At 36.9% G+C, this 14080-nt stretch overlaps 1 protein-coding gene across 14 annotated transcripts in view; it reads right to left on the bottom strand.

Annotated features, from left to right (window-relative positions):
* Window positions 1-14080, bottom strand: part of HDAC9 (histone deacetylase 9) — a 466231-nt gene that overhangs the window by 134521 nt on the left and 317630 nt on the right. For all 14 annotated transcript variants that reach the window (XM_030470551.1, XM_030470022.1, XM_030470415.1 and 11 more), the window contains 2 exons: window positions 9302-9435; window positions 1777-1897 (listed from right to left, as the gene is read on the bottom strand). In XM_030470551.1, the coding sequence (XP_030326411.1) occupies window positions 1777-1897; window positions 9302-9435 (255 nt within the window). The remainder of the gene's footprint in view (window positions 1-1776; window positions 1898-9301; window positions 9436-14080) is intronic.

Here is a 14080-nt window from a genome sequence, read left to right as displayed (position 1 = left end):
TAGTGCTTCCAGCCAAAAATCAGGCACATGCAAAAGCATGTGGGAAGTTGTCTTGGTAAAAGGCCATGTGAGATGCAGCAACATCCTAGAAACAGAGACAGAAGAGGGCAATAAACCAAGGATACACTCAGAATATATTCTAGGAGTGGGATCGTGGTATAAACTTAGACATTAAATGTTTTGGACTAAGTGTCAAATAAAAAAGGCAAAGAGTGTCAAATAAAGAACTGTAGGTAAAGAAATGGCTTTCTGAGACTGGGTAAACAAAGATTTCTGCATTCTCTGTGCATCGGCAGAAACACAGGGAGGATACCTGGGTCCATTCCTTTTTTCACCTCATAGCTGCAACTACACACTGCATCCCATATGGTGGTCAACCACTGAGATCCAAATGGGAGCAACATTTGTTGTCATTAATACCACAATACATATATTATCAATGTATATTATATTAAAAAATGTGAAAATTAAAATGAAATTAATAAAAATCAACAAAAATTAAATGAAATGTGTGACTATATCAAAATAGAACATTTTGACAATGTCTGTGAACTCAAAATGTTTCCAAATTTTCATTTTGCAGGAATTTAGACCTTTTTCTTGGGAACACTTTTGGGGTTTGGTTTGTATTGTTTTGTTTTTAAAGGGGGCTTTCCTACCTTGGAAATTCAAGTCCCTGAGAATTTATCTTACTACAAGTATTTTTCAGTTTTGATGTTGCCTTGGCTAAGATGTACAAGCCTAGATTATATCGTGATCAAGACGTTGTTCATATCTGGTCTTATGGCTCACCAAAGCAACAGCCTGCCTTAAAGAAGAAACTCTTAGCATTAGTTTCCAAAACAAAATAATTGCCATGTATTACTAGAACTGTGGCAACATTTCTTTTGATGGCTAGTATTGATTTTGTTTGGGTTGGGTTTCATTATAATTAGGAAAACCACCACATCTTAGAATAAGTGTTATAAAAATAGCTGAAAATTAAAGTGTTTCATCCACTGTGCTTGGACATAAACGGAAGGATTTCACTCACAGATTATTTCTAAAAATGCACTACTTTTTTGTATGTTTCCTTTCACATTCTCTGTAGCACATCTGACAAGTAGATCTGCTTCATGATAAACTCATGGCGGAGCTCAGTTGAACCCTACTTTTCTATTATAAAAAACATACACTGAGCATAGGCTGTGTGTGAAGATATTTGATGGGAAAATCCTGTCAGTTTTCTGCTATTCTGTACATCCATGCGTCTATTTAATATTTTAATGTGTTTTTCCCTCCTTTTATTTAGAAATATACCATATACTGCATAATGGGAAAGCAAAAAGTTCACTTATTAGCAAGACTTAGGCGTAGTATCTGCACTCAGTGTGGCTGAAATAACTGAAAAAAAGCAAATGAGATCAGCAAACAAGCAATTCTGACAAGCAAGTGTATCTTAAACTCTCATTTTCAAATCAAAGAACACAAAGAGATAGAAGACCAACCATGTTCATTGCCATTGACCTCCAATGGAGAACAAATTACAGTAAAGCATTAACACTCCAATGATTTTTGAAGCAAATGAGGAGAAACAACTATTGCTGCTTTGCAGCCTGTGCATTTTGCTAATCTATATCTGTCTTCCATTGTAACATTCTCCTTCCACATAGCAATGCATTTGGAAAAAGTGAATTTTTGTCACACTGCTTGCCAAGTATTTTAAACTGACACCAGCTATGACTAATGACAGTGCTGGAATGTGCTGTTCTCAGTAGAATAGAGGCCTGTACAGACCTAGGAGTTTCCTGGGGTCCAGCTTCTGTCTGTTCAAGGGGCTGGTGCCATACAGCAGTGAATGATGTTCAGAGTGAACCAGCTGTATTTCCTCCAGACTGGCTTTTCGACCTCGAATTCGCTGAAAGAAAACAGCAGAGGCCTACAATATTCCACTGACAATATTAAGGGAGAGAAAAAAAAGAAAAGTAAAGGTCCGAAATAACATTTAGTATGATTAATAATGGGTTGAAATTGCGTCATGCAGGAATGTGACACTGATTTGTTTATTAAAGTAATGCTATATGAAAAACAAATGCGTGTGTGGTTTATCACAAATGCTTCACTTAAGTCTTAGCAGAGTTAACTTAATACAGGGCTTCACATACAAGAAAAAGAAAAGATTCTGATCCTCTTTTCTACATTATATTAAGAGATACAAACCAAAAGGTGAAATATTTCTTAACTAAGAAATCTGGCTAGAAAAACTGTAGTTTAAAGAGCAAAAACTTATTCACACCTGTAAGCTACAGCTGTATTCTGAATAAGGATTAATGGTTTTTGCATGATTACTAGTACTTGTGATTTATGCTGCTAGAAAGAAGATGATCACAGTGAGGAGAGCCAGGGAGAAGAAGAGAATTAAAATTTAAATGTTTTAATAAAATATTTATATGTCTTTTCATTTCTGAAATGTAAGTTCGGTATCCCAGGATCATTTCTGCTGTTACATGTGCTGACTCACTTGCTTCCTTTTATAAGCGGAGTTTCTCTTTAACTGTTTCTCCAGCCTGTACTCTCCCCACTTAAATCAGTGTTTAAAAAATCAGGAATGTCTTTGCTTCTATAAATCCGTTGAAATTTAACAACTTTAGGAAGGAAGATATGAAAGAAGGAAGAAAAGATAAAGCTAATGCTTGCTTATTCAGCAGATCTGTTCCTTGTATGTATTTGGAGTTACAGCTTGTCATAAAAATATTTACCTCTCTGCTTGTGCTAATGCTGCACAGCCTTTGCAGACACATGAAGCAGATTTTGTTCAGGTTTGGGCATAATAAACAGCACTGTCAACAAAGTTCTGGTCCCAAGATCATCTTTCCAGTTGATATTGGATAATGTGGGGAGAAAACAGCCTGTTTTTAAGGTCTCTAGCACTTGGGGCAAAACGTCTCGTAACTGAGACTGTGGATCTGTCTGACTGTCAAGGTCTACAGATAAACAGGTACAGAAGTTATCAAAATAGACGATTCTATTTTTAACAGACTGATTAACCTGTTACAGAAATGCTACACAATTCTAGTTTTCTTAGAGGTTAAGTTGTAATTCTTATTATATCCATCCCCTACACATGCACATCAGACAGCACGAACCTCTTTGCTAGGAGAAGAAAGCAATCTTACAAATGTTACAGAGAATGTGCACTGCAAAAGAAAAAAGCTACCGGGGGGGGGGGGGTGTCAGAATAACCATGTAAAATTTATATTGAGTTAAGCAGTGGCAGTTTTTTCTGACTAATCAGGAAAAATATCTGAAGAGTTAGATCTAGATGACTGTGGAAGAAGCTTCCCTACAGGGAAATGGTGGAAGCCCTATTTCTTGCAGTGTTTAAAACTTGACTGGACACAGCAGTGGAAAAAACATTTTAGGGAATGATCCAAGAACTAAATGACTTAATAAACCCTTTTTCATCTCTAATTTCTTCAAGCCTCTCCCAGTCTCACATGAGAATTTGTAGCAGTGTACTCACATCCTTTTAACACACAGTTGCACAATCAAAATCAGCACATTATGTTACTTCATGGAGTCAGTAAACACTGTAATGGTTCTTCTGGGTCAGATAAAATGTTTTGCTTCACAAGTGAGGTGACTGGTAACATTTATTCGTTCATCCATTCTCATTAAGGTCTATGTTTCTAATAAGCTGCTTTAAAATCTGTATACCCAATTTTCCACAGCAAAACTGGGAGGGGAGGCTGGCTTTTAGGACAGCTAAAACAAATGTATAAGAAAAGTAAAGAGGTATTTTATGAAGGTCATATCAAAGAGCCTTGAGTAAAATACTCTTTGGTCATATATTTTCTACAAGTTATACAAAAACTTTTTAGGAGATGTTTAAGAGAGTTAATTGTCTGGCTCTTTTTAAAGTGCTGTTAAATGCCATAGCCTTTTAACCATAAAAGGACCTGCAGCTAGCCATTATTCTTACAATGAGGAGCTCTGTCGTAGCTGGTCTGACAGTGGCCTCCCCAAAACGTTTTGCCAGTGATTTTGCCAGTGACCCAATATTGAAAGCCAGATTCGCTAGGGGCGAAACAGGTTGGGCAGAAACACGTTTGTTGCAGAAACAAGGTAGCACCAAACACGATACCTCACTCCAGGCTGCTCCCAGCAGTGAGGCCCTTGGAGCACAGCCAAGAGCTGAGTTGCCAAGGCAGGCACAGCCAGAGCTGCTCTTTCTCCATGGCTTCTCCAGCTCCAACCTTGAGTACTGACAAGTGCATTTAAAAAGTAAATGGCAGGAGGAAAGGGAAAGGAAAGCAGTACCTGTCTATGCTCTTTTTTGCATTCCCATCTCCTCATTTACTGTTCCTTTCATCCCTCCCTTGCAGCATCTCTGCATATCCAGCCATTTTCAATTACATTAAAATCTCAACTATCTAAGGCTCTCCACAGAGGAAAAAATAATTTATATTGAAAATTAACTGTATTAATTGCTAAGAACAATTATTCTTAGATAATCATGTCAGGATTTAACAGATCCATAAAAGGACGTCACAAGTCTGTTGCTAGAATCTGGAATCATGTAACTTTAGTTACGCAAACCAATAGTTTCTGGCTCTCACCTGCATGAGTCATCAGACAACATAAGATAAGCATTTGTATAACTTTACACATACGCTTTTATCCACATCTTTTTATTTTAAAGTGTCTTTCTTAATTTTCATTGGCCATGGTTGTATCAAAACCCTAACTTGTAATAGAAAGCAGAAAATTGGCATAAAGCCAATGAAAAAGAAGAAATAGCTTAGCATTTGTTTCATTCAGGAGGTTTTGAATACTACATCCTTCCATCTGCTGCATCTTTAGTGGAAGGTGAGTCATCCTTTTCTAATGTGCATGAGAATTTTTGTGCTGGCTTTTTCCTGTGACATAGGTAGTTCTCTCATCAACAGAGACATTTATACATTTCAGGAGAGCAGAATAGCTGAGTGCTTCAAAAAATCAGTCTAGAACTGGAAAGTTATTCTCCCCACAACAGGAAAATGCTTTCACCTTTCACAGAAGTTAAGGTCAAAGAGGACTGTCTAGTCTGATCCTCTGTTTAAAATAGACCATTAAAGTTTCACACAGATAACCTCTATTAACCTGAAGATTTTGGTTAGACTTTCAGCAGACTACACACTTGCACAATCAGAGATTCCAAAAAACAAAGGTGACGCTGCCTGTTTCTCGCAGCTAAACTAACAGGAAGTGTTGACATAGCTTAAGGAATATTTCTCATTCTGATCTTTCAATGTAAGGTGTCCGTTGCCTTTATTGCAGCTATTTGTATGGAGATAACTGTCTCTGAAATTCCCTAAAGTTATCATCTAGTTTGTAAACAAGGTCTTGAAGGTTTTTCCAAATTTTCTGAGATTTCTTATAGTTGTTAAATTCCCTCTTGTTTTTAATAATGCACACAGATAACATGGATTTTTTGCCAGTCCATACACACACATCACTTGCTCTCTCTCCATTATGTGGAATTGCAAGCATATCTCTAACACACATGGACCCACATAAGGATGCATTTACTCTCTTCACGTGTTTTGGTTGTCCAGTGCCTAACCTGAATATGGTAAATACTACAAAGATTTTTGCTTGTAAAGACTAATTTTTCCTGTATTATTTCTTCAGTGGCAAACTGAGGTTCAGAGGGTGGATTTTTGTTATATATTTCAGTTGATGTGATCTGGCAAAATCAAAGATATTGAAATATTTAAATATGTTCCTTCTCTACCTTCAGTCCATGAGATGTGGACAGCAGAAGGTGTAAGATGTCTCCCTAATCCAGAAAACTACCAAAATTCAGATCAAATTCCAGGCTGAAAAGAAAAATGTTGCTGGACCTTCCTTTAGAGGTGGGAGTGCAAAGTGGGACCACATCTACATTCTTCTTTTCTTTTCTAAAACTGTGCTGATTAGTGTAGCCTAATGTCAGTCATATGTGCCTAAATTATGGCCCCAAAGGAGATATGTAAATACTTCCTCTCCTTGTAACAAGTAGAAAACAGACACCACGACCAAAACATAACTCAGTCCTTTTTTTGTCCCAAAGGTAGGACAGCTATGCATTGCTCTATACCAAGACAAAATTGCAAAAAAAAATAAAGAAAAGATAACGGATGTTTTTATTCCAATCTTTGCATCTCTTAGCCACCCTATTCTGGTGCTGCACTGGTACCTGTCTTTTCTACATCTGTCAGTTTTTAATGAACACAGAATAGGTATTTCAGTAAAAATACACAAAACTATAAACTAATTCAAAAATATTATGTCTGAATTTCATTTTCCCAATACATTTATACCAAGACTACAAAAAAGTCCACTACATGAGGAAATTGCTCCATTCTCTTGCCCTGGGCTCAGCCGGCGACTGGTCTCAAGTCTGACTCTCCAGGGCTGGCCATGGTCTGAATGTGTTTCATGGTCTGAATCTGTTTCCCTTTGCCTTGGGGAAGACAATGGGGGAAGTAATTTATCTATCTGAAAGAGTGGTATGATTAAAAAAATAATAATAATCCTCAAGCTATAACTAGTTTCTCAATTTAGCAAAAATCCTCTAAATTGTTGTTTGAATAACTCTAAAGCTCAAATATCTATGGCTAGAAAAACAAAATACAGTCTGGAGAAGCAAGTCCTTTTGGCTGTATCTGCAGCAGTAAGTTAAGCAGTGCCAGGAAACATTCCCAGGCAGAGGAACACAATCATCCGTACTATTAAATTGCTAAAGTGGTCCTTAACACCATTTTGGCTGAGCAGCAACTAGCACTCTCCCAAACGACTTCCAGACATGGTCTGGTCACTGGCACAGGTCAAGGAGCATTCCTGGTAATATGAACATGGGCCTTTCCATTCCAGTTGGCCACAGTGGCGAACAGTCCCAGGCATATTTTATTTTGTAATGAAGACACGGCTTTGAGTACCCTAGTCAAACCTTGTTGTGTTTTTACCAAGTTATATTTTAAAAATTCTGTATATGGGGGCAATATGAGCAATATATGTAGGTAATATATTAAGTTTAGATTAATCTACCTAGATTAATCTTTTAGCTGTTAGATTAAGAAATAGGGAGGGCCTCCTGGCACAAGGCTGTGGCCAAGGATATGTACATTGAAAGGTAACAAGATTTGAGCTACCTCTGAATTAACTTTGATCCTGAAACTCCTCATCAGACAAAGAGTGGGACTGCAGCCCTCTTGTGGGACAATTATTTAGTAAAAGAGAAGAAAAGAAGGTTCACAGTTACTGCAGAGGATTTCCTAAATGGCTGTTGCAGGTTGCTATTCCTAAGCTGCCCTTCAGGCTTGGTGCATGAGGCAGTGCACATGGCAAAACCTGTCCTTCTGACAGAAACTGTGGGAAATTATATGAGAAATTGTATTAAGAAATACCGATGTCTATGAGGGAGCATTCAGAAGTCAGTGAAAAAGACAGTGCAGTTTTTTGTGATGCTTTGACTCCGCATCCTCAGTGTGGTATATTCCAGAATGAAGTTTAGTGGTAGCCTATTATTTCTTGAATAATGCAATAATCTCTCCTTTAGTGGCAGGAGTTGTATATTCAGCTGAATAGCTTTTCTAAAGAATCAGAGCACCAATTAAGTGATATTATTCCATATTTCCATATTTTGAAAAGTGAGCACATTTAACGACACGTTTGATGTCAAGTGCTGGAGAATCCAGTGAAGCAAAGGGCAGATTGCATCACCAAATAAAGTCCTGTCTTTAGCTACATAAAAACACCAAATCTACACATTAGCTTCACACTGAGGTTCCTCAAAGTTTTACCATCAAAGTTCACATTTTGACAACACATCTCACATTCCAGCCTCACATTCCATTTCGGAGCACACAATAGTAGTCAACATTAACTGAAAGCTGTTTGACATGAAGTGACTTATTTCCTTTCTGCCCAGTCACTGGATTTTGCAAGACCTTCCAGGAAACTATTGGACTGCATACACCTCAGACTAACCTATATAATTTTTCCCATTTATACCTTTTGCAGATGCACACAAGTTACTGTTCTGAACTATCTGTTTTTACTAAACAAAGCAATACATTCCAGTATATTTTGTTTTACTTTTTTTGTCTCTTTTTTGTCTTTTCCTTATAAAATGGGTTCTAAGTCAAGAAGGTAACTAGGCCTTATTTTAGTGAAGCACTTGTCTATGTGTTTAACTTACTCCTTAAGTATGTCATCCCACCAGTGTGATCCCACCACTCATGTGATATGAGGCCTTAAGGGCCTTGCTGAAAAGTCTTCTTGAAGGTTGAAAAAAAAATTATCCAAGCTAAAAAAAAAGGATTAGCCTGTTAGAGTGCTGCCATCTAGTTAGATGAGTGTATACAACAAATCCGTTTATAGTGCTTGCAATATCCCACTGCCAAGTACACTAGGCTACCTGCAGAAAATCTTTGTGGACAGTCACTAATAGCTAATCAAAGGAACCTATTGAACCAGTTCCTTTGGGTTTGTAAAAACCTAAGTATATAATGAAAAGTAATTAAAGAAAATAGACCATAAAAGCCCTGGAAATTTTGGGATCCTGCAAAACCAGCAAATTTGTGCTGAACTTTGTTAACTTGTGCTGCAATGCAGAAAGCACTCTCAATTGCCACAGGCTTCTGCAAAAGTTGACAGTGCTGCACAACTCATGGGAAGCAGTGAATGGCACGAAAAGGCTGTTTTTCAGTAACCCAAGTCATATATGAACCTCGGAACCTATATCTGATGTAAGCATGATGTTTTAATAAACAATTTTGTGAGGGAAACCAAAGCAGGAGAAAGTTCAACATCTACTCTGATACTGTTAGAAGATTGCACTTGAATGTCTCGGGTTTTGACATGGTACCTGTTGTACACCAGGCAAATTAAAATGCATGAAAACAGACTTCAGAGCCTGAAATAATACAAGATGCAATGTGCTTATGGAGTGATACAAACTACATTAAAAAACTCCAGTGTTCTACGTTAGTACAGAAGTAAAATCTTCAGCTGCTTGAAAAAGTTAAGAACTATGCTGTTGGAAAGACTGCACTTGCTATTTGACAACTGCTTGTCTACTTCCCTATATCTATATTCTGATGCATATGAATAAATGACTTTAATGTGTAAATTCTTTGTTTTCTGATTGAGAAGTGTGCGTTCCTAAAATGCATTATTTTAATATTGTCAGTTAAGTCTAAATAATTCCTAAGACAAATAACTCTCTTACTACAGGATTTAATAAACTTGCCATTTACTTTAACAAGTCAAGTATCGGGTCTTTATTTTTTATTACCTCGCACTTGTTTAGCAACCCAGTTTCTTGCAGCCTTGACCAGATGCTTTGGATCCTTCCAGCATGTTCAGGGTGATTAGCATAGTTGCCACACATACACTGGTGCTTCAGCATCAAACTGTCGTACACAACACCTTTAGCACAAAGACAGCACAATAGGAAACAGTAAGTGAAACAAACGCAAGTTACACTGTCCTGTGTCATGCATACTACGGCACAACTGGATTTTATTTTACAGTTACAGAAAAATTAAAATTTTTTTTTTAACTCCTTTTTCCTCTGGGAGCTTCTGAATTTTGAAATACAAGTTACATCTTGTGATATTGATAAGGCAAAAATGCATTCTCAAGAAATTATACTAACAAATACAATTAACTGTAAATGAGAAAGGAAATTCGGTGGTGTCTTGTTAAAGCTTTTATGGCTAGAAAAAATTCAGTCCTCTTACTGAATCACTGGTTTTCTCTTTCTCTAGTGCATAAGGTCAGTTAAGGATGTTAACCTATATATTAACACAAAAAGGTTATACATTTATAACAGTATAAGGAAAATCATTCAGAAAAACCTTAAAAAAAAAAAAAAAAAAAGAATGGCAATGCCACTCTGTATTTGTGCAGCTTAACTAATACTATACTAATTCCAGATCTCAAAAACTATCAGACAAAACTTTCAGAGAGCTGCAACAGTGGCAGCCAGACTCATTTTTCATTAAAAGGAAAAGTTCCACCCACTACTCAGTCAGGACCAAATCCTATTGTTTGACTGCAATACAAGGTACTTTTTGAATTTTCTATGCTCATTTATTCAAGGACAGAACAACTTTACACGGAACAGCTATCAATATCACATTGCTCTGTAGTGTATATGGGAAGCAGAAGAGAAATTTCAACAAGTAGGCTCGAGCTAACCTCAATTTTCAAAGCTTTCAAATCAAGTCTGAAACACTGAAAATTATTTTATTTATTTACTTGTTGCTTGCCTTTCCCTCAGAAATGCCTAAAACAAAAAATATTTTCCTTAAACCTGTGAACAATTTGAATTTTGGAAACATTTGAATTTTTCTTCCCCCTACAGTTGAAAGGGACTTAAATTAACAATTTCTCCAAACTGCAAAACTTGGCATTCAAAACTTCTTATGTGCCACCACTACTGGGGATGCCAACACAGTTCTGGGAAAATTGTGTTAGCCTGCTACTGAAAAGTCAGCCAGTGAAGAAAATACAGAATTGAAGTCCAGATTCAACAACATGCTCAATACCACCGTTATTTAGCGAAGTGCCTGAACGGATATTGAACATTATTGAAGTGTTAAAAAACTCTACTAAAAGTCTGCATATATTGTGGACAATGCAAAGTTAAGGTTCTGAGATAATTCAGTTAGAAGCCAGCCAGAAATTATGCTGTTCTAGAAATATTTATGCTGCCATATTTCTTAGCTCATGCACTTTAGAACTGATCCTTTGGGATCTTGCTATTTAAGCCAAAATGATAATACAACAGTTATGTTTAGCTTAAGGAGAATGAAAACATAATACCTATGTTCAGCATGACTGACTTTATGCTAAATGATCATCTAACAAACAAAATAGTTCATTAGCAATAAATTCTTGTATTTACTTACTTGGTTTGTTTTCTTCTAAAGAAAAAAAATAAAGACTCAGTGAAAATCTTCTGAGGCTAATAAACTAATGCAGCTGAAAATCTTTGCTGGCACTGTCGAAGCTGTTAATAATTTCCTTTTTCCACAGTTATTTCCACTGTGATGTTTCTAAGCTTTGCTGCTCTATCATCAGGTCTTACAAGTTATTTGAAATAGTAAGTATGCACAAAAATAAGTCCATGCTCACATACCTTGCTTTCCTTTTCTTTGCACCCAATGTTTTAACTTTGCATTCTGCTGCATACCCAGATTATACAGTTTGCCAGTGATCATTATACCATCAGATAAGAAAACTTTTCCTCCCATCCCCCTGCCCAACGGAGAAAGTGTTTAGATGCTTAATGTACATGCATCAGGACTTTCAGAAGCTCTTAAGTAGAGAAGGCAGTTATATTCAATGGATTTGAATGGAAATACTTGTTAAATGTTAAAAAACGTAACTGAAAGAGGAAATTATCTCCTGCCTGCCACTTTCCAATGAATGTTTTATTCTAACTATCAATGTTCCCTACAGGCTTAGGTTTCCATAGACCAAACTGCAATTAATAGAAAAAATATATTTTACTATGCTGTTATTATACAGAATCAATCTGTTATATAGTAATGACACTTTTTGATGACCTATATCAGACTTGGATCTAACCCTTGGTTTTAAAGTGAAAATCTGAAACTGTATTCAGGATGCCTCCCTTTCTTAGTGAACTAGTATTTTTCCCAAAATATAACTACAAATGTTATTTTATTGTATGTGAATTATTTTGTCCCAATCAAAAATCAATTTAAATGGGTCAAGTCAGTATTGCATGGCAGAAGCATCTGTTCCAAATTTTTAAATACTAAGATATTCACACCACTGAGTGTAAAATTTATTTCCAGCAGGATTAATTGACTTAAGAAAAGACTGAAATATATGTTTTCATTTATTGCAAGCATCTAAATTGATTTAGGATGTGCAAGTAATTCAGATGTGTGGCTGCTGGTCATACAGCACATGTGCTTGGTACAATACCACAATGCAGCAGTAGAGCTTACTGCTAAAAATAGCCTGTAGGATTTCCCTAACGGGATTCAGCCAATAATCTCCCCACCCCCACAAAAAGAGAGAGAGAGAGAGAGAAACAACTGTTTTCAATTGCAGACTGCTGTGAAATATTAATAAAAGAAAGATGGTTATTCTGCCTCTCCAGAACAAATGCCTTCAGCCAGATTCTGCTCTCAGATTCCTCGTGTAAATCTGAGCAGCTCTACTGAAACTGGTGGATCTATTCTGGATTTACACCAATATTAGTGACGTCAGAATATGGGTCTGATGACAGACTGGAATGGTGGCACCACTGAACCATATAATGATAGAGGACACAGGACAAAAGAAACTGAATTTGCATTAAGTCAGGGGAAAAAAAAAAGGTCTTCCTGGTGGGGACTCCCTAACACCCATCCTTTTCCAAAATACTTGGTTCAGCTTCTTTTAATAATATTTTAAACAGAGGGGAGAGCAGGAGACCTAAAAACTGTTGATAACAACATGCTTTGAAGAAGGTGAAATGCCCTGGAGAACCACAGTACCAATAAGAAAATCCAAGGGAAGAATACCTAATAAATTATTCAGAATAAAAATCTGAACTGAATAATGTCAAATATTCTGTAAATCATCTAAATGAACATCAGATAGACTTTATATTTTTTCCACCTTTAATTCATTATCTCATTTATATACTGCATATATATTGCATAGCTCTCTCACAACCATTCCCATTCTATTCTCTTCAGATATTTGGCTAAGCGCTTTTTCTTTCATGACTAACAAAAATATAGGGTCATTTTGATCCCCATGTAATATTCTGCCACAACAGTTTTCCTTCTACCTTTTCTTCCTCTTCCAAGAATATGTTATCTTTAAATAGGAAAAAAAAAAACAAACCAAACAACAAACCAACAACAAAACCCCACAAAACAGTAAGAAATAATACAAGGCAGGTAGGTGTTTTTACATTAATTTCTGAAGTCTGAAATCGACCTCACTTCATGCTATACCAGATCTTCTCCCTTTCCACCCACCAATTCCTTCCTTAGATGCTTTTAAAAGTGGTAGTGTTGCAACTGCTGTGGACAATGACTGGTTGCATCTTGTGCTCTTTTAAGGGAGCAAATCATAGATCCACAGGATAGCTCAGGTTGGCAGGGAGGTCTGTTAGTCCAAGCCTCTGCTTAGAGCATGTTAGCACTGTGATCAGACCAGCTTGCTCAGGGCTTTCAGAGCACCCAAAGGATTTTGGAAAAGCCACATAAGAATGGATAAAAACCACGTCCAGGTTTCTTTCTTTCTACTGACCAATGAATAAATGCTAGGGCATCAGCCAGACCCAGGAAATATTATGCACAAATAAAGCTATTCTGTACCACACCATACCATACCATACCGTATGTTAATAATACTCATATCAATCTAGGTATTCACAGAAACTATATTAGAACTGTTGCAAAGTGTCAATTCATTGTCACTCCAAAGGTGTTAATCTCATAGAAAATAACTCTGTTTTCAATTTACTCAGATGCAGCAGCAAAAAAGGTTGTATATGTAAGTCTGTAAGCCTAAAGACATGTCAGGGAAACAGACTTCTTCAAGCAGGCTTCCTTGTGAGCGCAGAGAGGTGTGTGCTCTGTTGCATCTGAGAACTGCTCTAGCAGCCCAGGGTATTGACTGTTAGCACAGATACAGCTGGGAAGCAGCTAAGCACTGTGCCATGTCTCCAGCCAGTACCTAGGGGATAGGAAAGAGGTGACAGTACAGAGCAGAAGTGGAAAAGCAGAAGCATAAAGTTGTAGAGAAAGTGGAAATTGGAGGATCTTTTATTTCTTTAATGAGATGTTTATCTTGAAAGAGTGGTGGATGGGGAAAAAAGCTTCAACAGGAGAAGAGACAAGGCTTCAAGAAAAAGATATTTTGATTTGGAGAAAGGAGTTCAGTGAAGGATTGAAAATCTCAGTTGGAATAAGACACATTTTTTCTCTGTTTCTTACTCTCCTTCTATCTCCCTTTCCGCTGTTGTGCATGTAGCAATGCTTTACTTAGGGGGTACGGTTAAACTGTCTGCCCAATCTTAATACACCCTAACTCT

The sequence above is a fragment of the Strigops habroptila genome, chromosome 1, assembly GCF_004027225.2.
Source record: "Strigops habroptila isolate Jane chromosome 1, bStrHab1.2.pri, whole genome shotgun sequence".
NCBI classification, from domain to species: domain Eukaryota; kingdom Metazoa; phylum Chordata; class Aves; order Psittaciformes; family Psittacidae; genus Strigops; species Strigops habroptila.
Note: the sequence above shows the minus strand (reverse complement) of the source record. Positions and strands in the feature narration are given on the sequence as shown.